Below are 25,647 nucleotides of genomic sequence, written 5' to 3' on the forward strand. Positions count from 1 at the left end.
GCTTTTAAAACTTGATTTTGTTCTGACTTTATACTGTTAGTTTTACCCTACCCAGTGCCTGTTTACCCTACCCTGTGCCTGTTTGCATTCTCTTCCTCTCCTTATTGTTTTATTATGATTTTATTAGAATGTAAGCCTATGCGGCAGGGTCTTGCTATTTACTGTTTTACTCTGTACAGCACCATGTACATTGATGGTGCTATATAAATAAATTAATAATAATAATAATAATAATAATAATAATAATAATAATAATAATAAAGCTAACCTAAAGGGTTTTTTTCCAATAGAAGCTACAGAAATAACTATATGAAATTATGTGTTGTTGCTCCTCCTATTTAGTATTCAGAGAATGTACCGTTTCTGCAGATACACTACTAAATTTACTTGCTTAAAAGTAAATATTGTCTTCCACTTGACAGGTATCCCTCGCCATGTTTTTAAAACATGATGGGAAGTATCTTCTTCCTAATCCCCTGAACTGTAGATTGCTTACTGTTTAATGACTCACATGCTCTCTTTCAAAGAGAGTATTACCTAATCATTAAAATTTGTTACGGTTTCACTTAGGCTAGTTACTTTAGTTCCCACCTTTAGGGCACAATACTATGGCCATCCTAAGCAGAGTGGGAGGTGCAGCAGAGGCAATCTTCGCCTCTGTGCTTCTCCCACTCTGTAATTTCACTAGATGGATACTTTTGCCCGCCTAGCTGTGACATCAGGAAGGCGGAAAGAAGAAAGCTGGGGGGGGGGGCTGGGGATACAGCATACGCTCTCCACTCCCCGCCCACCTTTCCATTCTGACCAAAGTCACCTTTGCGACCTTAGGGAAGCAGCCATCATGCTGACTCCAAGCTCGGATCCAAGAATCTGAACTATCCTATGCCCCCCACCCACTCTGTCTAGGGACCATAGGATTGCTCGCCCTGAAAGCTTTCATTGTAATACTTAAGTATATGTGGATGGAGTTTCTCTGTCAAATGTATTAGAATCAAATTTAGCCATCATATAAAAATGTTGGGATCCATTTTTTTATTTTGGTTGAACACATTCTAAGACCTCTCTTGTGTCTACCATAGGTGACCATTATGTCTAATTAACAATTTCTGTTTAATATTGATGTTTTTCATGCACTGGTATTCAGCCCTGCTTCTCTTTTTGCAGACCTGTATGTGGAATCAGAGGGAAAACTCTCATAATTAATCTTCCAGGTAGCAAGAAAGGGTCACAGGTAAGCAATATTCTTGGGGGGAAATTCTAATAATATTTATTACTATTCTGAAGAAGGGGAATAATTTTGTCTATTACTTCCATAATTTGTAAAAAAAAGAAGAGCAATCACTAATGAAATTACAACAGGAAAGTGTACCTTATTTTAATGAACAGTTAGTACTAAATCCTGTGAAAACGACAATGTGTTACTTCTAATCACCAAAAGAAGTCTCTGTGCCAGCATTGCATGTTTTGGTATTTAAAGGCCAATTATTAATCATTTACCTCAATCCTTTGTTGAAATAACTGGGGAAGTCATTCTGAATAGGGGAACTCTTTGCATGCATCATATCACCTATATATGGAACAGACTGCTGGATGAAGGCATACATCTGAATTTATAATATTGTGCTTATATAGAATGTGTCAGGGCTAAACTACATAAATGCATAGTGTGATGATGCATGGTTGTTGTTTTTAATTCTAAATAGTAGGTGTGAGTAAGTGAAGGGTTGTTGTTGTTGTTTTAAAAAAAATGTTTCCCATGCCACAGTCCGTTAGTGCCAGTGGCAGCTTCCCTCCCATGTCAAATTGCAGTTTCCATGGTGGTGAGGGTGGTTCATCAGGACTGTGATGTAGAGGGGGGGGGGTTTATAAAAAAAATGCCACAGCCCTACTCCTGATCCACCACCATCAGCTATTTCAATTTTAAAAAACTAGCATGCATCACCAGACCACACATTTTAACCTAGTGACCCTGTTCAGACGTAACTTAGAGAAGAGTGGTTAGGCTAACCACGGTGCATAGTAGTTAGCACTAACCACACTGCATGCTCCCACCACATGATCACAAAACCATGGTCGACAGCGTGGTTACCCTGACCACCCTCCGCCCTGCCTAACCACCCTCTACCCTAACCACCCTTCTTGATTGCCTGTAGCTTCCCCTTGCACTGCTGCAGGGTGTGGGAGTATCCACCCTTCTGTAAGTTTTTGGAGAACTATGGCAAGAGGTTTTCGTGGCTAATGTGGCCTCAGGACTGCCCCAAGGTGCTAATAGGGGTGGACAGACTCATCCGTGCCTGTTTTTGCCAGGAACTCAACAAGCTGCCACCGCCATCCACCCCTGCTCGCTGCATGGCACATGCCTCGGGATGGCTCAGGGAGCGCCCGGCAAGCCCCATGGAGCTGTAAGTCCTTGTAGTGAGCCACCATTTTATGCAAAAATTGCATCTTGGTTTGTTTGTTTTCATAGACAGCCTTTTATCAAAAAAAAGAGGCTCCAATCCTACCCACCCACCCACACAAACCTGGTGGTTCGCTATGAGGACAGGTATCTTGCTGTGAGGAAGGACAGGCAGTGCTCACAGCTCGGTGAGTGTGGTCCCAGGTGGTGGTGGTGGGGAGTCTGTTGGACTCCACACACACAACCCTGCAGACTCCCACAACATCCCTAAAGTGCTATGAAGGCCCCCACCTCAGCTTCGGACCACATTTGTGCCCTCATCTTTCAAAAGTTCTTCCTCACCTTCTCCCTCAAAAACTGCTTCATCATATCATGCTTCTCAAATTGTGTAATGTGGGTGGGGATTGAGAGCAAGGGGGCTGGCTCTTGACTGCTGCATCATGTGTTGCTAGGCAGATTTCAACCATGGCAATCTCATGCAGTGGCAGGAGCAGCAGTGGCTTTTTCGGCCGCTCTTGCCACAGAGCTCTATGGGAGTATTGGTTAACCACAGGGGCTTTACAGATGACACACTAAGCCATGGTTAGGACCGATAACACTTTTGTGTCACGTGATTAATTAGTGTGGTTAAACTCTGGTTCTGTAGCCACCATAGTTAGGGAAAACGCCATTCACACGACACGCTTAAGCCATCATGTTTAGTACAAAATGCTTAACCATCACGGCTTAGTGTGTTGTCTGAACAGGGTCAGTGTCTGCATTCAGACTATATTCTCTCATTCTCCAAAACATGGTTGAACACAATGGTCATGTTCACAGGTGCTCCTTCCTCACTGTCGTCTTGCATCTAGCATAACAGAGCACTTGTTGATTCACCAAAACAGTTTGTTGTGAGGTCGAAAGTGGTAAACTGTGGTTTAAGTCAGGATCGAACTATGGGTTAGATAGAATCTTGACTTTCAACCCTGATTTGGAGGAATCACTCAAACCATAGTACAATACATTAAAAACATCATATACAAACTTTAAAACAAAAACAAAATAAAACCCCAGAATAAAACCAGCAGCAAAAAATAAATAAAACTAAATTAAAAGCAGAAGCAGAATAAAATACTTAAAAGCACTAGAAACAGTTCTTAAAATGCCTGGGAAAAGAGAAAGATCTTCACCTGGCAATGGAAATTCATAGTGCCTGCTGCCTGGTAAACCCACAGCCAGGGTGGCTCACTGACAGAAGGGAGCCTGCAAATGTTCACCTTGCCAGGACCCCTTCTCAAACCTGGAGCCAGCCCTGCTCAGAACATGTGATTTAGAGGATTGGAGAATATGACATCTGAATGCAGTGGAGAAGAACTTCTTTGGAACAAGTGAACTCTTTGACAACAATTTTTGTAATCTCTTTTTTTCCTCTGTCTTTCACACTTATGGGTATTCTACTTTTTTTCTCCATTAATCATTTGAGATGCTACTGAAGTGTGGCTCTCACTATTGCATGCACCTAAACAACATACAATATTAAAAGAGGATATGTGTTAGGGATGTATGGGAATTTTGTTCGTGTTCAAAATTATGCAAACATATACCGTTCGCAACTGCAAACGTGAGCAGCAACACAGTTCTTTAGAATTTTTTGCAATTTCCCAAACTTTGCATTTATGTTTGAAACTGCAAAATTATGCACTCCCAAAAAATGCACACATGCACACGCACACCCCAAGAATCCACATTGTCACGCTTTAGCCTGGGGAGGAAAATGCACATTTTCAATCTGGAAAAATACACATTTTGTTACAATTAGGGGAAATGCATACTTTTAAAAATACAAATGTTTTTAAAGGTTCCCAATCAAAAATGTGTGTTTTTCTCCATTGAAATTTGGGAACATGAATGCAGCTAATCAGGCTTCAAGGAGGAATTTGGAAAACCTCAACAAGTGCGAACATCACGTATTCGCCTATCGCTATGGTCTGTAAGCACCATAGCACAAGGCCATGAAACTTAGAAACCTGAAACTTGGCATGCATATTAAGGGGACCCCAGGGATGTGGAACTTGGCTCTCTCTTTTTTAATTTGAAATCACATTAATTAATTTCAATGTGTCCATGTGTTTGAAGCCACACGTTTCCCTGACTACAACTTAGCTTTACAGTGGATACAGTTTGAAGCCATGGGGTGTAGCCTGTGGGACAAAGTTATATGACTGCCCTATTGCCCCACCCTGTTGTGGGGCAGACTGCAGTCAGGAGAATGGAGTGGGCAGACCACTCCCACAGGGGGCTATACGAGTGCATCTTGGCAGCGCCCTTACAAGTAGAGCCAGTGCCTATGATTTCACTCAGATGGGTGAAATCTGCCCATGTCTACCAGCTGTGTAACTTTGCTTGAAGGCTTCACTGTAAGGGTTCAGTATGGCAGGGGCCATGCCTGGGGGTACCAGGAGCCATAGCTTAACCCAGACAAGCAAGAACAGTGTGACTCTATCTGACAGCTATGCAACTTTGCATGAAGGCTTTGTTGCCTCTAAATAAGTGCTATTCTAACACATACAAAGCCAGGTCCATTCACTAGTATATAAAAAGATTTTTCCCTTTTATGTGAGTGGCACAATGTTTAATTCTTGTTTGATTTTGTTCTTAAATAAAATAATTAAAGAAATAACACCAGTGTAGTTGTACCTATCACAGGATCCAAGTGAAAGAAATCCAGCAGTCATATTTATCTTCAAAAGCTGAAAGTTCTCCAAAATGAGAGAGCTGGCAAAAAGGAAGATGAAAGGGAAAGTCAAGAGGGTCAAAACTCCCCAGAATGCTGGGGATTACTCAAAACCACAATAATAGAGAATCAGATAGAATGGATTCCACAGATCAGGAAAATTCAAGAGATCACTAGCATGATTAACAATGTCCAGGAAGCTGTTAGAGAAAAAGAAGACTCCCTTCAGAACATAAAAGTCTTGCCCAAATGAGAACAAACTAAAAAACAAACTTGCACAAAGGTAATGCAGTCAGATATTATTATTATTATTATTATTATTATTATTATTATTATTATTATTATTATTTATATAGCACCATCAGTGTACATGGTGCTGTACAGAGTACAACAATAAAATCAGGGATGCAAAGAAGAATGTTGAGCATGTTTCTAATATCATCCAGGCCAACTATAAAAAAAATTATTTAAATAATCTGAAGCAGGAAACCAGGGAAGTAGTTAGACATTTGGATGTCTAGGGAAGTAGTTAGACATTTGGATGATGGGGTGGTGGTGGTAAGGATTACTAATGGAGGAGAAAGAGATTGCTGAGCGGTTGGATTTATTCTTTGCATTTGTTTTCACTGTAGAGGATGTAGGGCAAATACCTGTGCCTCAGTTGATATTTTCAGTTAGGGAGTGTGAGAAACTGGGGCAAATGGTGGTAAGAAGAGATGAAGTTATAGACTTCTTTGACATATTGAAAACAAAGAAATCATCAGGTCCAGGTGTTATCTAGTGAGAGTTCTTAAAGCACTCAAATGTAAATTGATGATCTTCTAACAAAATGTGTAGCATGTTCCTAAGATTGTCCTCTGTACCAGAGGACTGAAGAGTGGCCAGTGTAATGTCACTTTGTAATAAAGAAATCCAGAAGGGATCCAGGAAATTACAGGCTTGTTAGCTTCACATCTCTTTCGGGGAAATTGATGAAAAGAATTATTAAAGATTAAATTCTCAAATATATAATATAGGAGTACAGAACCTCAAGTCTGGGGGCCAAATCCAGCCCACTGGAGTTCCCAATCCAGCCCTTTGGAGTTTCCCAGAAGGCAACCACTCTTTCCCCCAACCACCAATTTTTGGCGATATCCCAGCTTTTGCCCATTTTAGTAAAATTATTTTCTTAAGGAATTATTATTATTATTATTATTATTATTGAATTTATATCCCGCCTTTTTTCCTCCAAGGAGCCCAAAGCGGTGTACATAATCCTCCTCTCCCTTTTTTCCTCACAACAACAACCCTGTGAGGTAGGCTGGGCTGAGAGTCTGTGATTTTCCCAAAGTCACCCAATGGATTTCCATGGCTGAGTGGGAACTAGAACCTAGATCTCTCTACTCTCAGTCCAATACTTTAGCCACTACACCACATTGGCTTAGTGACAGTAAAGTAAGCAAAATTTAGTGGTATTTTCCATGTTTCGCCCCATCCACCACTGGAAGGTCCCCATGACAGCTTCTTTGAATACTCTGAAAGAGGTTCTGTACCCCTGATATAAAAGCCCTGCTGAAAACAAATAAACATGGCTTCTGCAAAAGGTAAGTCCTGTCTCACTAACCTTATAGGATTCTCTGAGAGTATCAGTAAACATGTGGATAGGGGTCAAAGACTCCTAAGCAGCCTTAGTAGTCATGGAGTAAGATGAGACGTCCTCTTATGGACTGGTAACTGGTTAAAGAACAGAAAATAATTGTACAACCCCTAGAGGGAATTTATTTATGACCTGTTTAATAAATGAAATAAATAAAATAAAATACTGTGTACAGTTTTGGCCAGTGCACCTCAAAAAGTATATTATAGAGCTGAAGAAAATTCAGAAAATGGCAACCAAATGATCAAGGAATGGAAAACTTCCCTGTAAGGAAAACATTTTAATTTGGAAAAAAGGGAAGGGGGGACATTATAGAGGTGTACAAAATTATGCATGGTGTGAAGAAGGTGGATAGCGTGATGTTTTTCTCCCTCTCTCATAAGACTAGAACGCACATTCATCCTATGAAGCTGAATGGTGGGGGATTCAGGACAGATAAAGTGCTCCCTCACACAGGGCATAATTAAATTATGGAATTAGCTACCACAAGGTGTAGTGATGGCCATCAACTTGGATGGCTTTAAAGGGGGATTAGACAAATTCATGGAGGAAGGGGCTATCAATGGCTACAAGTCATGATGGTTATATATTACCTTTAGTATCAGAGGCAGTATTTTTCTGAGATGCCAGTTGCCAAGGAACACAAGTGAAAGGGTGCTAAATTGTGCTTATGTCCTGCTATCCATGCCTGTGAATGTTGGACTAGATAGATCTTGGATCTGATTCAGCACAGTTTTTCTTATGTCGTTAAAAAGTTTATGGCATTTGGCATGCCAGCATGAAAATCAAATTATGCATAGATACAACAACTATCTGATTCACTGATTGATTTGAATTCAGTAACACACACGTACACACACATCTGTTTCCTTGCTGATTCCAGCTTCATGGAATATATGAATTTATGCGGTTGAACTGAGCTAGGCAATTATAAGAATACAGAAAGTTAAAAAATGTATTTAATTAAAAATAAAGTGCTTCTCTAGTAGAAAATTGAATCCTGCATAGGTAACAATTTTTAAGCGTGTGTGTGTGTGTGTGTGTGTGTGTGTGTGTGTGTGTGTGTTATATAAAAACAAATATTGTCTGTCACTTACCTCAGAGAGTATTTTGTAATTTAGAAATACTGTGAATTGTTTTCCAGATTTAAAAGTGTGTGTGTAGATATAAAGGCTGCAAAGTAGAATAAAGTTTTTGCATAAAGTTCTGTGATAGTCTCCCCTAGATCAACTGTAGGAATGAAAAATCGTCAGATATCAAATAATGTTGGCTACATTTAAGAAATATATATTTTAAAGCATCATAAGCTACTATAACTAGAGCTGTGACGGTAAATAGAGAAAATATGCTAGAAGGCCAATAAACATTTTGTGGAGAAGACAGGATATGTTTTACTTCACGGTTACCATCTCAGTGGTTACTACGTTTTGCACCAGGAAGCAATTTTAGTCAGAATGGCTAAGAAGTCTGTGATGGGTTTATCTAGGTACTGCTGTTTAGCGGGCTTAATCGAGCCATGAGGCAATTTTATCTAGCCCTCAGAAGCCCTATCAAAATGTAATCTAGGTATATTACAAATGTTTAGCCACAGTTTCACTCAGAAAGGAAGTAAAACTATGTTTATGTTGTATGAGATATTCTATTACAATGCAATTATTTTTGATTTTGTATATATGTATATATAATATACAAATTTATATATTTGCCTGCACATGTGCTGTGTAACTGGGAAGCCCTTACCTTTAGATGGTGTCAATTCTATCATGGAGCCTGACCATTCAATAAAGCAGCAATGTGGAAACTGCACATTGTCTGGGCCAACTTTAGAGCCTTCCAGAGGTCTTCCAGTAGCATAAGGTGTGACTTCCTTGACCAACTATTTTACTCAACTTGATTCACGCTGAGAGAAAGTGGAGCACATCATTCCTACTGTCTTTGCTGTCACAGAAATAGTATTTCTATAGTATCTTCAGACTATAACAGAATAACAGGCTCAAGTTACAGGAAGCCAGATTCCAGCTGGACATCAGGAAAAACTTCCTGACTGTTAGAGCAGTACGACAATGGAACCAGTTACCTAGGGAGGTTGTGTGCTCTCCCACACTAGAGGCATTCAAGAGGCAGCTGGACAACCATCTGTCAGGTATGCTTTAGGGTGGATTCCTGCATTGAGCAGGGGGTTGGACTCGATGGCCTTATAGGCCCCTTCCAACTATACAATTCTATGATCCTATGATTCTTTCTTCAGCTATTATATTCTAACTCTTACTTCTGTTTACGTTCTGACTAGCTATAATTATATAGAGTTAGTGAGATGAGCTTACAGTCTGAGGCCTTAGCTAGATGGGACAAAATCCTGGGGCGATCCCCGGGATCGTCCCTGTGCATCCACATGACGTACATGGGATCCTGGGATCAGGGAGGGATGATCCCTCCCTTGGCCCGGGATCTCACCCTACACTTTAGGCCCGCTTTTTCCATGGTCTCAGGCTGAGCCCGAGACCGTGGAACGTCTGTGCGGGCATTGCGGTTTGTTGCAGTTACTTGTGAGGAGCCGGGACCTCAGGAGCACTGCGCCCATTGGGGGTGGGGTGGGGGGAGCTGAGAATTTATTTATTTTTTAAAAAAACAACCCCTTACCTATTGTGAACAAGCACTCATGCACATCTTCTTCATTAAGAAAAAAACCAAAATGGCGGGTGCGACGCCTCTCCCTCTGAAGTCATCAAGCGCAGCATGTGAACAGAGGGGGGAGATCTCACGATAAAAATTTCGCGGGATCTTCACCCCTCCGTCACGCTAGACCGCTAGGTCTAGCTGAGTCCTGAGTTTTGCTGTGCCCATTGGGACTGTTACATTTTGGACTCTCCGGATTTTTTTTTATCTCAGTAAATGGCACAAAAGTACGATTCGATTTACCCAGAAAGTAACATTGTCCAATCTGGAACTTCTGGGAACTGGCTGTGTCCTAATCCTGGGACTCAACTGGCTTTGGGAAGCGCCAACTGAGAGCATGCTGAGCTTCACTCCTCCTGCTTCCCTGTCTAGGAAAGGCAGATCAGTAGTGAAGTGCTCTCAAATGGCACTTCCAGGAGCCGTCTGAGTCCCAACTCAGCGCAGGTCAGAGCAGGCAGTGGGGAGTGACATGGCAGCAGTGGGGTGTGTGCCACAACGCAGTGCAATGGTGGCAAGGGGGTGGGGTCAGCAGTGGCAATAAGGGGCTGTGTTGGAGTGACAGCAGCATATGCATTCTTCAGCCTCAGGCAGTGGGAGAGCTCGTGCCAGAGCTGATTATCCATACATTGGTTACATCAAGTGCTGACTGAGAGCACTAGACTCCTCATCTGCCATCCCCATGCGAGGAAGGCAGAGTAGGAGAAAAGCCAGGCGCAACTCTCAACTGGTGTTTCCAGGAGTCTGCTGAGTCCAGCAGGTCTAAACCTCTTGCTGGAATATTTGCCAGCTTTGAAGAATGTCTGGAAGCTACAACTGGTGTAAAATGTAGGAGCTATGCTGCTGACAAATAAAGAATGTCAGGACCATATTACATCTCTCTCAAAAGACCTGCATTGGTTGCCAATTTCTGTCTGAGCTCAATTCAAGTTTTAACATTGAAAGCCCTAATTAGGTCAGGGGCTGGCTATCTAAGGGACCACCTGTCTTGTTATGACCCTCCCCAGGTATTAAGAGCAGTAGAAGATACCTTTTGAGGGTTTCGTGACCTGCAGTGGTCTGTTTGAGTGTGTGCAAAAAACATTCTCCTGTGTTACACCTAAACAGTGGAATGCGTTCCTCAAGAACTATGATTGGCCCCCACCCTCTTGGCTTTTGGAAAGGGTGCAAAGACACTTCTCTTTCATTTAGCCTTATATAGAGCTGCTTTAATATTATGATGTTTTACTGTTTTTTATTTTTTTAAAAAAAAATGTGTTACAGTTCTATTGTTTCAAATTTGCTGTATACCACCTTGATGACTTTTTTAGAAAATGGCGGTTTATAAATGTTAATAATAAGAATAAAAGAAACTCGTTCCAAAAGTGCTCTCTTTGCAGGGGGGATGGTTCTCATCTTGGACAGCACAACTGTTGCATTTTATGTTTGTAGGTGGATCGCAGAATTTACTCCTTTGTGCAGTGCCTGAAATTTACAAAATCAGCCTGTTCTAAGAAGCGATATTTTACTCCCATGTGTCCAAGGCATTTTCCCATTACCTTTGGGACAATCCACATCTGTGCATATATTATTAATTCAGATGTCTCTTATTGAGGTAGTATTGGAGATTCAGTTGTCTCCACCAATTATACCAGTGATGGTTTAATCTACCATACCTGTTATGTCGGTTCTATCTCTGAGACAGACTGCTTTGATAGTTAAGTCTTTTCCCAAACCAGTCCTGGATTACCCAGTGTCTTTGGTATGTCCTGTGCATGCCTTCTCCAGGACATAGTGCTTTTTCAGATGTCTAAATCATCACTTCAGATTCAGAACATGAGATTGAAAGCTACATTGGCTTTCTCCCCTCGTGATCACTTTCTCCATGATGTTCATGTTCTTCTGCTTAACCAACTTCCATGCCATAGAAGCACCTCCTATAGTCTGCAGAATTTCTCTCACAGGGAAAACCCTGTTGAGATTGTGACCAATCTCGATAATATAGGGCAGCCTTCCCTAATCTGGTGCCTTCAAGATATTTTGGACTACAAATCACAGCATTCTTGACCATTGGCCATGGTGGCTGTGTCTGATGAAATGGAGGTCTAACACAACTGTAGGGCACCAGGTTGGGGAAAGCTGCTGTAGGGAGGGGGGATTTCCTAGGATGATTGCTGACATCACTCCCTTCCTTGCCAGCAATACCCTCACTGGCAGGATTTGTTTTTTTTTAAAAAGAACTTATTTTATTAAATGTATATTTGGAGAAGTACAGTTAATGCTATGGAAAAATAGTGGTCCAAATAAACAATCAAAATGCAAACAACTCAGATAGATAATCCAAGGTCTAGGTTTTTAACTCTGTCAAAAGCTTCAGTACTCTCCACATAAGAGCCATCAGTTGTCTTATCAGAACTTCCCTTCTTACCCTTATAAGGATAGGAATCTAAGCATTTCCATATCTGGAAATCATCAGCCATCTTCTTGCCCAACAGCTACAGTATTAATGTTCCCCTCTGCACACCGCTACATCAGGATCAGAGCCAATTCTCATATTATGGTTTCTCGCCACTTTGCCCATCACTGCTTCAATTCTGCTCATGGCTCCCATCTCGATTTGTGCTTCCTTTTCTGTCTTCAGCAGTCATTGTATCATTTCCTACCTTTACAATAACTTATTTTTCAGTATCAACACTGACTACTGCTTTCTTCTAAGCACTAACCCCAGTACCAAGTGCACCCATTATAATGCCCACACAGCCATGGAGCATTCCAGCTCACCCTGTTTTTCCATGCACAATACCACTTGTTGGCTTGACTCACCCAGAGCTTCTCCTATGAAAGCTCTTGTATTTATTTATTTATTTAAAATATGTATATGCTACACTTCATTAAAATTGGTTCCTGGCTCATTTAACACAATATAAAAGAACAAATGCAAAATAAAAATGTAGCTCACTAAACAAAACAAAACACCAAATAAAAACAATAGATTGAAAATCCAAAAGGTGCTTGAGGGTATAAACGCCCCCCCCCCCCCGGCTTCCGTACCTAGAAGACAAAAATGATGGCTCCAGGTGAATCTCCTTGGGGACAGCATTCTATAAGTGGGTACCATTACTGAACAAAGCCCTCTCTCTGGTTGACATCCGCCTCACAACTATGGGAGAAGATCTTGCCTTTTCTGGATTCTTTGCCCAATGGCCAAAGGCTGCTTAGTATTCCTGTTAAAGCCTCTCAGCTAGTTAAATAGCACTTCAATACCAAGCACCTTCTAGCTGATTGATCTGAAAGTAACTTTGGGCTTTGTCGCCTTATGGTGTTATGCCTGGTTGTGATTCATGACATCGAGGCTTAGAATACAATCTTCCTTTCAAAGGCCAAGATCATTTTAGCCCCAGATTGATGACATCCTTAAGCAAGGTCTTCTTGGTACTAAACTCAGTCTCCTATGGATGCTAGTTTCACATATGCGCACCTGCACAGAAATCACAGAGAAGAAAAATGAGTTGCTTAACTGACTTTTTCAGGTGATCTTCTGTGTAATCCCACAATCCATATTCCTTCCCCGCTGCAGGCTTGTAGTTTGGTTGTCTGGGTTGTAGCACTTAAGAAGGAACTGAGTCAAAAGGTATTTTTCTGCCTTTCATGACATGCATACAACATGAGGACTTCCCTCTTGAGGGGTGGGACTAGAATGCCTACTCCATTTTTCTAAACTCTTTGAAGTTTCTAAGATAATGCTCTGCAGAGGCACCGCTCCCATGTGTGTGACTGCAGAGAAGATCACTTGAAGAACATCAGTTACAGGTAAGAAACCTGACTTGAAAACCTGTTATTATTTTGGCCTTCCCAGCATTTTCAGGAAGAAACTGGGGGATGGTGTGCTCCCCCTCCCCTCAGCATGAGTGAAGGTGAGGGAAACCATTGGTTAAGGGGAGTGGGAAGCAAGCCTCGTGCTCTTGAAGAAACTCTGGAAGATATCTCAGCTGGCCTGCACATGCTGATTTCCCATTTGTGTGACTGCACAGAGAGCCACTCAGATTATGAGATACAGGTATGTGCAGCTGTAAGAGTTAAATTTCAGGATAAGAAATCTAATTAAGCAGACCACTTGCTTACTACTGACAGGCTTTTACTTCCTGTCTATATCTGGGTTCAGAGCGATGTGGTTTTCCTGATGCTGAGAAGGTCTGAGTCATTCATGAACATCACAGTTACTTTATTTATATGCCCACTGGATCCCCGAGATTCTATTTTAAAACATTTATTAACCAAAAGCAAACTTATTTAAGAAAATTAGTGAGAGAAAATAATACAATGGTACTTGTTGACAAAAGTTCAAAACAGATCAAGAAAACAAAACTAAGCATGGTGCATACATTACCAACACAGCTTTCTGCTAGCAGAGGTTACCCCCTGCTGAAGAGTGACCCCACCCAATTTTCCCTTTACTTTGATAGTTTTACACTTGAACATTATATATGATATGATTGCTTCCAGTACTCTGATTGGCTACTGTACTCTTTTAATCCCACCTCTCTATATGTATTCATATTTGCTGACATCTTGTTTTTACTTCTACAATTCTATAGAAATTTCTCAACTTGTTCTTTGGTTTAGACTTGTCTGGGGCATGAACCTTATTGAGCAAAAAAAATGTTCTCTTAATGTTCTCTTTTCTCCAGATCAAGCTACTTGCCAGTAATAAGCCAAGAGCACATTTTGATTCAGGGGCCTCTTCGATACATTTAATATGATCATTGCCTTTAAAATATATATATATGTATTTGCATTTGGAGCCCATTTCACAGCCCTACTTTTGGGCTCCTGGACTGCTGTATGGAGAATGGCTCTGACAATCCAGAAGTTGGTTGTCCCTAGTTCCTCTGTTTACCTGTTCACTGTACTTCTTTTTCTCTTGTAGAGACATCGTAGGAAATTAATTGGTAGCAGATTTAAGACAGGCTAAAGAAAGTACTTCATACAACATCTAATTAATTTATACAATTCCCTGCCACAAGATGAGGGAATGACCACTAGTTTAGCTGGCTTTAAAAGACAAATTCATGTAGGAAAAATTTAACAATGGGTATCAATCAGGATGCTGAACTAAATGGTGTTTCTGTCTGATTCAAGATTTGTCTTATTCTTATATAAGTAGGCAGGGTTGGAGCTTCATTGGAGCCAGGAGAGAGAATTAAATGACTCCCACGTAGCCAGTTTTCTCCACCTTATTTTTCAAAACGCGGGAGCAGAAAGAAATTGTCTAATATGAATTCTGGAGACTTGGAATGAGGGAGAGAAGGTCTAGAGCAATCTTACTCAACCTGGTGTCCTCCAGCTGTTTTGGATTTCCTAATCAGCATGACCAATGGTCAGGATTGCTGGGGGTTGTAGTCCAAAACAGATGGAGGGCACCAGGTTAGGGAAGGCTGGTTTAGAGTTTTGAAGCAAATCTCCTTTAGGGGCTTAGAAGGAAGGGTGTTTATTTGGAGTAAGTATTGAGTGCAAATGAATGGGCAATATAGTATGCCAATTATGTTCTATGAGGAATAACAGTATAAGAACAGTCAGGCAGAGTACAGTGAAGTAGATAAGGGGGGAAAGGACTATGTGAAGTAGCAAGAAATAATACAAGACAGGAACAAAGGCACCAAAAATACAAGACCGAAATAATGACAACAATTATACTGTATATATACACCAAGTATGTATACCAATTATACATACTCTCAAGTAGCATTTAAAGCTGGACAGCTTAAAATTCTAGAAACTGGATACCATTATTCCTACAACCAACCTTTTAAGTTGTTTTTTAATTTCTGTCTTCTGCCTTACTGAACTTGTTATACAAGCTGCTGGTGGGGTTAGGGGTAGAAAATAAGCATAATACTAGAACTTGAGAATTAGTAAGCCAGTGTCTCAACAATCAAAGCTCTTCCCTTCGCTCTTTTTATCTGGACTTCATGAACTTCAGCATTATGTCACCTACCAATACGTATTAAGTCTTATCCTGTACAATCCTGCCCATTTCCTAGAGTTGCCACCTAGGCTTTCAATGGGGAATAGCTTGAAATAGTTTTTCTGGATATCTTCAAGTACTGTTTACTCCTGCTACATTATCTGTTTTTTTCTTGCTCATTTTTGTGTCATGTTGCACAGGTTCCAGGTTCAATATCCTGTATCTTCAGTTCTCTCCCTCCCCCCCTTTTTTTAAAGAATCTTAGGTAGTAGAGCAGTATTGGATTAGAAAAACCAATGGCCTGACTTAGTATAAGCCAGCTTCACATATTCCCTCTTACAAGAGGGAGGGCAGGGAACACAAAACAGCAAGTAGGAACAAATTCAAAAAGGCCTAGATGGACATTCCCAAAAGCAAATTAAGTCAGAGCAATGTTATTTATTATTTATTATTATTTATTTATTTATATAGCACCATCAATGTACATGGTGCTGTACAGAGTAAAACAGTAAAGAGCAAGACTCTGCCGCATAGGCTTACAATCTAATAAAATCATAGTAAAACAATAAGGAGGGGAAGAGAATGCAAACAGGCACAGGGTAGGGTAAGCAGGCACAGGGTAGGGTAAAACTAACAGTATAAAGTCTGCACAATGTGAAAACTCCCAATGTGATCTTAGGATACATCCAAAATATAATTCCCATTTCAAATTTGGTGGAATGTGTAAACAAGAATTGGACTATGTCGACTAATGTATAAAAAGTTTCATCTGGACTGACTCCCAAGTCCCACTTTAATAGAATCAAGTCCAAGGAACTGATAGCATGCCTGCAGGCAAGTTTTATTTCCTCAACTTCTCCATGTATTAAACAAGTAACAAATAGAGTACAAAGATGATAGATAGTGAAAAGAATGAAAACTTCTAAAAAGTTGAATCTAGCAGTAACACAGATACTGTATAGTTTTAATATTTAAATAATGAAATACAATCGATATTGTCAAGCTATTTTGAAAAAAGCACTTCTTACAACAGTAGCTTTGTCTAAAATTTCTGCTCGTAAAATTTATCAAGCCACAGATTTATCACATGCTACAGCCCATTAAGAGTAAAGTATGTAAAGGGAAAGGCTAGGGAGTAGAACTGTTGTGTACACATTGTAAAGTTAAATAGAAAAAATAAAGATGTGGAGAGCTTTAGCAAATTCAAAAAGTGCATAACATACATAAAAAATAACATATGGATTCAGATTTCTACTTAACTATAATATTAGAACTGCTCAATAGTTATTAACTTTTCTAGGTAAGTCTTCATTGTCATTTTTCTCATTATGCACAGGAATGCTTTCAGTTTATACTGCCAGCCCTACCTCATGCCATTGACCTTTTACGGGATGCCATTGTAAAAGTAAAAGAGGTACATGATGAACTTGAAGATCTACCTTCACCACCACCACCTCTTTCTCCTCCTCCAACCATCAGCCCACACAAGCAGACAGAAGACAAAGGTGTACAGTGTGAGGAAGAGGAGGAAGAGAAAAAAGATAGTGGAGTTGCTTCAACAGAGGATAGTTCCTCCTCGCATATAACTGCTGCAGCCATTGCAGCTAAGGTGAGTTGAGGTCCTGTGCAAAGGGGCACATCAGTTTCTATCTCAGGTACTTTCCCAGAACAGCTAGTTACCTTTTAGGAACACATTTGATTTTTGTCTATTTGTACTTACTGCAATAAAAGGTATTTGTGTTTAATCACATAATTTTAGGTTTTCTATATATGACCTAGGTTTTCTTTCACTTCATCAAGTATAATTACTTAAAATCTAGCAGTGCCGTACCACAAAGGGAAGGCACTTGTGCTCAAGCAAAGGAAGCCCCCATTTCCATCCGTTTTCCTTTGCAGCTGCAACACTCATACCCTGCTGAACACCATTCCTGAAGCTCTTCAACAACTGGAGAAGCTTTTTTGCAGATTCAGAAGGCTATAGGAAGGAGCAGAGGCATTCTGCTTTTGTGAATAATGATGCTGCTTAGTTTTTTTTTAACCATTGCCTTTAATTCAAAACATCTATTATATAGGAATGTAGTGGTTCTGTGCAATGGTAACTTTAGCCATTTATCCTCACCTAATTCTATCTCTGCAGTAGCAGCCTTTGCAGAGTCACCACCCATCTCATGCTGATCACCTATTAAGTGGAAAGGTGGGGTCCGAATTGAGTGAAGGGGTCTGTACAAATACAGCAGCATGAATCAAGATTGCTGTTGCTCTTGTGAATCTCTGGATTTATTATTATTATTATTATTATTATTTATTTATTTATTTATTTATTTATATAGCACCATCAATGCTATATTTGGATGAGACCTAAGAATGCAGCCCAGCTTAAGTCAGAATCCATTCTGACATTCTTAAGTCAGAATCCATTAAAAAAATCAGTGGAATTTAAATATGCATTATAGATATAGATATCCTCTTATATCTCTATGAAGAATTAATTTTTGCTAAACATCCTTTAATCTAGTTGGAATGTTAGCAGTGCATAAGCTTTGACAGAACTGAGCTCTGGCAAACTAAGGATGAACCCTGGGCAACATCTGGAGCAGAGATCTTGTAGGGCAATCTTATACATGTCTACTCAGAAGTAAATCCCACTAAGTTTAATGGGACTTACTCCCAGGTAAGTGTGGATATGATTGCAGACTATGTGTCTGGATAGCTTGAAATCCAGTCCCTCTCTTTTTATGAATTTAGCACTAAATATCATCATTTTTGTAACTGAAATTATTAAGATCAAGATTCACATTCTTCAAATCATCTCCATACACTAATTGTTTTCTTCATGTGTAAAACTCTTCTTAAATGTGTATGCGAGATGTGCGAAAACATGCTGCAGCTAGTCATTTGTCACTGGTGGAAGTTGGCTTTGTATTAATAGTTGATTATGTGGGATGATGCCCTCACCACCCCACTTGCAATGATGTGAAGTACGTGCCCATACACTCCAGGCAAGGAAAATATCAGTGTGTTTATTTCTGGATGGCATATGCAACTCCTTCTGAAGAGCCGCAAGTAAGTGGTTTCACAAGTTGCAGCCTGGTTGCTACCATGTTGGGGGTGCAACTATGCCCACTGAAAGTCCTGGGCCATCCCAGAAGAAACTGGGAGGCTCTGGTGAGGCTGTGTTGCTTTCAGTACTTTATGCGGTAGAAGGGAGAAGGAAGCCGAGGAAGAAACAGCTTTCACCATTACTTCATGACAGGGAGGAAGGCTGAGCAGGAGAGGAGGAATTGGGTACTCTTTAATTTCCTTACCTCCACATTTGAGATCATGTGGGCAGCAGGTATTGGGCACTGGATAAGACTCTACATCCAGAGGTGCACCCTAGTCCAAGGGGCTGCAATTATATTAACCATGTGCTCTCCTGGAATGAAGAAAATACCTGAGATCTAAACTGGTTGTGCTAATTTAAACACCTTTAGGTATTCCACCCGTTTTCACCCTTGTTCCCTCTGTCATTTTGCTTGTTTAGTTTTATGTTTTCCTGTCATTGTATTCATAGTTGTTATGTATTGTACATTAGAAGCATCCATCCTACACCAGTTCTGCTGTTATCATGGCAAAAGGTGAACATCCCATTCCTGGTCTCATCTGTTATTCCCATCACGCAGCAGGCAGTGCAGGAAAACCGGTAAGACACACCTACCAGAGGGTTTTACACTAATATCTGCAGACATACTGCCTTCTCCTTTCTGCGTATAAGGAAGAGATACAGCTGTTTGTTCTATTTGCACTAACATACTGTGTTGCTTCTGAGCAAACAAGTTCTAAATTGCTATTCTTTACGTTCTTATCAAGTATGTAGTGTTTAAGATCATTTATTTTAGCTGTGAAGTATTAATTTTAAGATTTCTGTTGCTCCCCGGTTGAAGCGTTTGCTTTGGTTTAGAACAGGATTGAGCAATTTGTTCAGCACTGAAAACTGCCTCAGAAATTTTTGACTTCACATACTGTGGTATTTCTGTTACCATAAAGCTAGAAGGCTACTTTGTAATTCCAAAGAGCCTTGGTGGCTACATCTAGGCTTCAAATTGCTTGGCCTTGGATTACAGGCAGATATTTCTGGTAGATGCTGTTACTGATTATCCATCGCTGACATTTTTCTGTCACTTAGTGATCAAATTCCTGTTCTCTCTCTCTTTTCTCTCTCTCTCTCTCTTTTTTGGGGGGTGGGGGGCATTGTTTTACTCACAAAATGAAAATTGCACAGAGAGTTTCTAAATTGCCTTTTGTATGTGTGTCAGTGTCCTTTCCTAAATAAGCAGTGTGTGGTGGCTTAAAGAGAATATGAATATTGCCATTTAGTAAGGCATTAAATTCCCCTGCACAGCAAATAATAGCTCCCTCACATTACAATTGGAATCTCAACAATAACCTAACTCTGAAAATCAGTATCTAACAATGTTGGAAAGCTGAGGTTATGAGCATCCGTAAAAGATCTGTAATTGAATTTAGTCACCATAGTCGGCTAGTCTTTAGAACTTTGTCCTTTCAGCAGACATGAATATCTGCATCTCTGTTGCCAGGGACCTAGGTGGGGAGGTCTGGGAGCAACCACAGTAGAGGGGAGATTTCCTTCCCTTTGACTTTCCCCTTGACTTTCCCCTTCCCACTTAAAAACTTCTAAGATGCAGGGCAGAGAGAAGAAGGCAGATTCTTTCACTCCCTGCTTCTTGGTGAGATAGGGATGGAAGGAGAGAAAGACAGAGGAGAAAAAGAGAGGGAAGGAAGAAGACACTCCATCTCCAGACACTAGTCCTAGAGTTATTGGGGAAGAGTTGGGGCACAAGATATGATGGAAGAATCTCCTTCCCTCTCTCTTTCCGAATGAAGTGTTTCTCCACAATGGATATACAATTTATTTATTTATTTATTTATTACATTTCTATACCGCCCAATAGCCGGAGCTCTCTGGCTATACAAGTCACGTAGCTGCACTTTTTACAAAGATAATGTTAGCTAGAATATTCCCATCATAACAACAAGTTTTCTTTTATATGCATGTTCATTCAGCCAATGAACCAAATCTAGTGCATGTCCCTTCTGCCTGCCTTTTACCTCTGGAGGGAGAGGTAAATTAATTCCCTTTCAGTTTAGTAAAGATTGCTGCTCTAATCCTAGTGTTTCTATTGCTCAACACTTCATTAATATCTCCATCCTTCTAAAACGTAGCCACTTGTAGCCGCCCTGTGAGGGCCTCTGCACTGAAAAGCGGCCAAGAAATGTTTTAAATAAATAAAGTAAAGTAAAATTCATTTTTTATTACTTTTAAGCAAGTTGTGGAATATTATAAGCAACAACAGGAATACATAATGTGCTCAAATGGTTTCCTATTTCTTCCATTTCTCATCCCTCCTTCTGTTCTTCCTCCTCACTTCACCTGCCCACCCCTTTCTCCTCTGTCTACTGATCTTTGGTCCCTCCTCCTTCCCATTGCTCATCCCTCCTCCTCCTTTTCCTGCTCCTGTCCCGCCACACTCACCCTCCCCAGGCCTCTCATCCCCATGAACCTCGACGTTCTCTTTTCCCTGCTTACTGTCCAATGCCTTGGCTCATCCTTTCCCCCTGCTCTTTCCCCGTCTCCCTACTCCGTTGCACTAAAGCCTGTCAGAAAGCATCATCTAGGTGTTGAAGGCTGCAGGTCTGGGTTCCATGCAGATACAAATGTAGGAAACCCAGCTGTTGCCCTATTTATTTATTTATTTTCCAGGGTGGGTGCTTCCGTTCCCAGACTGAAATGAGATAGAGGGGGTAAGAGAGGGGCTTATAGCCCCTGAAGTTGTGCTGCAGGAAGGGATTAGGCTCTTTGGCTGCTTCAGGGAGTGAGGACATTTGAGTGTGCTTAACCAATTTCTCCCCCTGAAGTAGTAACCAGGGGGGTTACTACTAAGTAACTAAGTAACTAAGCTGAGAAGAAGCAAGGGTTAAGTTGCTTGTTTCCCTTCAGTCATAAAATGCCCTGCCCTGATTCTCCCCCCCCACCCAAAAAAAAAAAATTGGTACTTTCGGCATCCACATTCAGATACTGAAGGTGTTAGACATAGCAAAACATAAGAATATAAAAATTGCCATGCTGGATCAGACCGAGGGTCCATCTGGTCCAGCACTCTGTTCACGCAGTGGCCAGCCAGCTGTTGAACAGGGAACAACAAAGCAGGACATGGTGCAACAGCACCCTCTCACCCATATTCCACAGCAACTGGTGTAGAAAACAGAAAATATCCAAAATTACACCAGATCATATGCCCATGAGGTCTGCAGTATAGGTTCAGTTCGCCTAGTGATTGCATACTGAATAAAGTAGTGGCTGGTAGTTGTTGCAGGTATCTAGAATGCTGGGACAAAAAAAGCAATGCCTGACACACACACACGCACACACACCCCTATATCCAAAAAAGATTAATAGAAATGTGTTAGTTACGTAAACATTTCTGATTAAACAAATAAGTAACCTTTAAATCTACAATTATGTATACGTTTATTATTATTATTATTATTATTATTATTATTATTATTATTATTATTATTATTAGGAAGGTTTGGTGTAGGCATAATATTCCTTTCTTCCTCCATCTCCTGTCACATATACTGAGTTCTGGACAACTCCAAAGCTTGAACAATGTTTTGTGGCACTTTGGTTGGTTCTAATAAAGCTATTGCCTAACTGTGGAATTTGGATTTTCCCCCTGGAGTGATTGCTAAAGGACTATGGAAATGAATTTCTTCCTGTGCTATATTTTGTATGCCTGGTGGAGTCTTCTTGTCCCTATATATCAGCCTTCCCCCACCTCGTACCCTCCAGATGTTTTGGATTTCAACTCCCATCAGCCACAACCACCATGCTAATGTTTAGGAATCCCAGGACTTGTTGACCAAACCACCTGAAGGGCACCATGTTGAGGAAGGCCACAGCTAGACCTAAGGTTTATCCTGGGATCATCCAGGGTTCACCCCTGCCTGAGCACTGGATCCCCTGTGTGTCACCTAGATGAACAGGTTTGACCCCTGGATGATCCAGGGATAAACCTTAGGTCTAACTATGGCCAAAGACTGCTGTATATGTTACTCTTCATGTAATTCATCACAACAAGGCAGAATGTTCCTGGAATAAATTCTCTATTACTAAAAGAAAGATAATTTTGTTTTAGTGAACTCCACATTTTAATTGTATAAAAAACACTAACATGGAAGTTATAGAGGAACATCAGCCAGTTTTTTCAGGGAAGTGAAGCATTACATGTTGTGCCATCTGGTCTTAAATCCCATAATTATTTCCCCCCAAACACCTAGTTTCTTAAGCTTTTAATATGAATGAAATTCTTCCTAGTTTTGAAGAAGCATGTTTAGAAATACAAAATACATTTGTAACAGAAAGAAAATAAAACATTCTGTTGTACGTTAAAGGCTGATAAATTTCAGATTATGTAAAATATTCCATGTTCTCAGATTTTGAAGTCATTGGGAAAGAAATAATACTGCCTAATTAATTCAGTTCAGCATTTAAGAATATTTTTGAACAAATTGCAGCATCAACTTTTCCTGTCCCCAAAAAGAAAGAAACATTGTTGTATGGGCTTCATTCCGGTGGTCAGTTATTATCTTATACTAATCTGTGTGTGCTCAGTGCTAAAATAATTTAATAACAGAAAATCCTATATAACTTATGCATTCAAGTTTGTTCTAAGATCTTTAGGTCATTGGGGGAAAGGGTGTATTATGGTTTGCCCATTACACTAGAGACTGAATTGATATAACAATGGATGTGAGCCTGAGGGGATAGAGAAGACATTGGAAGACCAATCACTTTAAGGTTTCTTCTTGGAGTAAGAACACAGAAAACCATGAAACTACTGAAAGATATTTTGAAATAGCTAAATAATTTCTCAACAGTAGTTTTATATGAACAAATGGGAATAAGGCTCCACAGGGTAAGTAGACAACTATATATGTGAGTCTGATCCACTTCTGCATAATGGAACCTGAATGTGAAGACAACAGAAATGAACTTTCTTTTACAATTTTGAAGTTTAATGTGTTAAAGTTTGCTTCCCCAATGACTTCTAAAGATTCTTTCTCATGAAACCAAACAACTGTGCTGTACGAGATTTTCGCCCAGGCTCTTTACACCAGTTGTCTCTATTTATATTATGTGTATTATCTACCACCATATCCCTTTCACACTGTATGCTCATGTTGTTGTTCTTTTGTTTGCTCTGCACTGTTTACTTCTGCCATCTCTTTTGTGTCTGTTGGGCAAGAACCTATTGGGCAAGAACTCAGTGGTTCACTTTCCTAGGATGTATCCATGAGTGGAAAAGAGGGAAAAGGCTGAAGTGGAGCTGAGGAGGAAAGGGGATTGAGTAGCTTCTTCATCACCCTGGGCAGAATCACTCTTAATAAGAACCTAGAATAGAATAGAAAGAAAACCTTCCATAAGTGAAAAAGGGAAGACACCAGTTCTTTTCGTGATCTAATTGGACATTTCGAAGGCTTTTATACTGAAGGATGGCATTTGCTTCTATTGAGCAAATACCTTAGTCTGTCTTCATCTCTATTCATTTGTATTAATCTGGTGTCTTTCTTATTTTCATGCCCTTAAGACTTAAAGAGTGCTTCCTTTTCAGTATGCTTTCCTGTTTATTCTGTTGTGCCTTTTTCTTCCTCTGTTATCAGCCCATAATCTACTGAGGTTGACTGCTCACTTTCTGGATTTTATTTCTAAAATTTCATTACTTAAAGTAGTCTCACTTGGAGACTGATGGTAAAACTAATGTTTGGAATTTTAAAAAGTTTAGTAGAGCCAGTTGCAAAGATGGAAGAGTCAAACACATTATGGAGTAAAAAGGTGTAAGAGATTTCTGATATTCTTAACAAAAAATACCCAAACTAGGCTTATTTACCAAAACTACCTAATATTGTGGGTAGCCTGGGCAAAATATTAAAATGCCTCTTTACTCCTTGCTTTCTACAAGCATCTGTAGAGAGCCTATAGAGGATTTAGTCAACTAACTCATAGTGATTGGAATGCTAAAGAACAGAACAGTGAGGGCAAAAACATCCAAAAAGAGTAAAAATAAGAATTGATTAAATAAATTAATTCACTGTCTGCATTTCTTTGGGAAAGAACATTTTAAAAAACCTAGATATTCCTGATTAAATGTTGTTATCTGAACAGTTGGATCTCCTACAAACAAAGAATCTGAACAATACTGTACTTATGTAAAATAAATAATTAAATATTATATATTCCATGGTTAGTGTGCGTAACAGTTGCTTGAATTATCTTGGTAATGCTATATTGCTGTACATCAAATAAAGTTCTGGCTGTTTACTCTGCAGTTTAAAGAGGTTAAAGAGTGTTCCCGTTATGTAACTTCTTATGCTGTTGAGCTGTTATAGGAAAACTTATTATTATTATCAACTATAACAACAACAACCTCAACAACAAAAATAATCTTAAATATGTTAAAGGCTAAAAGAATAGAGAACAAGCTCTCCTCTGCTTATCTTGTATTAATTGGTCAACAATCAAGAGTTCTTCCCCAAATTTTGAGCCAAGTCAAGGAACAGAAAAATGATGCAGCAGTAAAAAATGGTCCATGGACACACTTAGCCAAGTCCAAGGACCTCCCATGCTGAGTGCCCTCACACACCCTCACAATTTTCCAAGGGGCAGCTCTTCTAAGTAGCCCTCTTAGCAATGTGTCCATTGCTTTGCCTAGAAGACTGCAGAAAGGCTGTCGAAGGAAAACTGGCAGTGAGAAGGCAAAAGAGAATAAAACTGACAGTATCATCCTGCCTTCATACAAGTCTGTGGGGTGAGCACACTTAGAATACTGTGTACAGTTCTGCTTACCACACCTAAAAATATATTGCAGAGCTGGAAAAAGTTCAGAAAAGGACAACTGAAATGATCAAGGGACTGGAGCATCCCTTATGAGGGAAGGTTACAACAACTGGGATTGTTTAGTTTAGAGAAAAGGAAGGTAAGGGGAAACATGTAGAGGTATACAAAATTACATATGATGTAGGAAATGTGGATAGGGTGACATTTTTCCTTCTCTCATAATACTAGAACCCAAGGTCATCCTATGAAGCTGATTAGTGGAAGATTCAGGACAGATAAATGGAAGTACTTCATAGAATCATAGAATAGCAGAGTTGGAAGGGGCCTACAAGGCCATTGAGTCCAACCCCCTGCTCAATGCAGGATTCTACCCTAAAGCATCCCT

The 25,647-nt window shown here is 40.1% G+C and overlaps 1 protein-coding gene across 14 annotated transcripts in view; it reads left to right on the forward strand.

Annotated features, from left to right (window-relative positions):
• Nucleotides 1-25,647, forward strand: part of GPHN (gephyrin) — a 310,420-nt gene that overhangs the window by 175,811 nt on the left and 108,962 nt on the right. For 4 of the 14 annotated variants that reach the window (XM_063117550.1, XM_063117553.1, XM_063117552.1 and 1 more), the window contains 4 exons: nucleotides 1,165-1,231; nucleotides 13,256-13,456; nucleotides 16,701-16,973; nucleotides 18,939-19,046. In XM_063117550.1, the coding sequence (XP_062973620.1) occupies nucleotides 1,165-1,231; nucleotides 13,256-13,456; nucleotides 16,701-16,973; nucleotides 18,939-19,046 (649 nt within the window). The remainder of the gene's footprint in view (nucleotides 1-1,164; nucleotides 1,232-13,255; nucleotides 13,457-16,700; nucleotides 16,974-18,938; nucleotides 19,047-25,647) is intronic. The other 10 variants (XM_063117555.1, XM_063117556.1, XM_063117557.1 and 7 more) reach the window with 4 other exon arrangements.

The sequence above is a fragment of the Elgaria multicarinata genome, chromosome 2, assembly GCF_023053635.1.
Source record: "Elgaria multicarinata webbii isolate HBS135686 ecotype San Diego chromosome 2, rElgMul1.1.pri, whole genome shotgun sequence".
Classification (NCBI taxonomy): domain Eukaryota; kingdom Metazoa; phylum Chordata; class Lepidosauria; order Squamata; family Anguidae; genus Elgaria; species Elgaria multicarinata.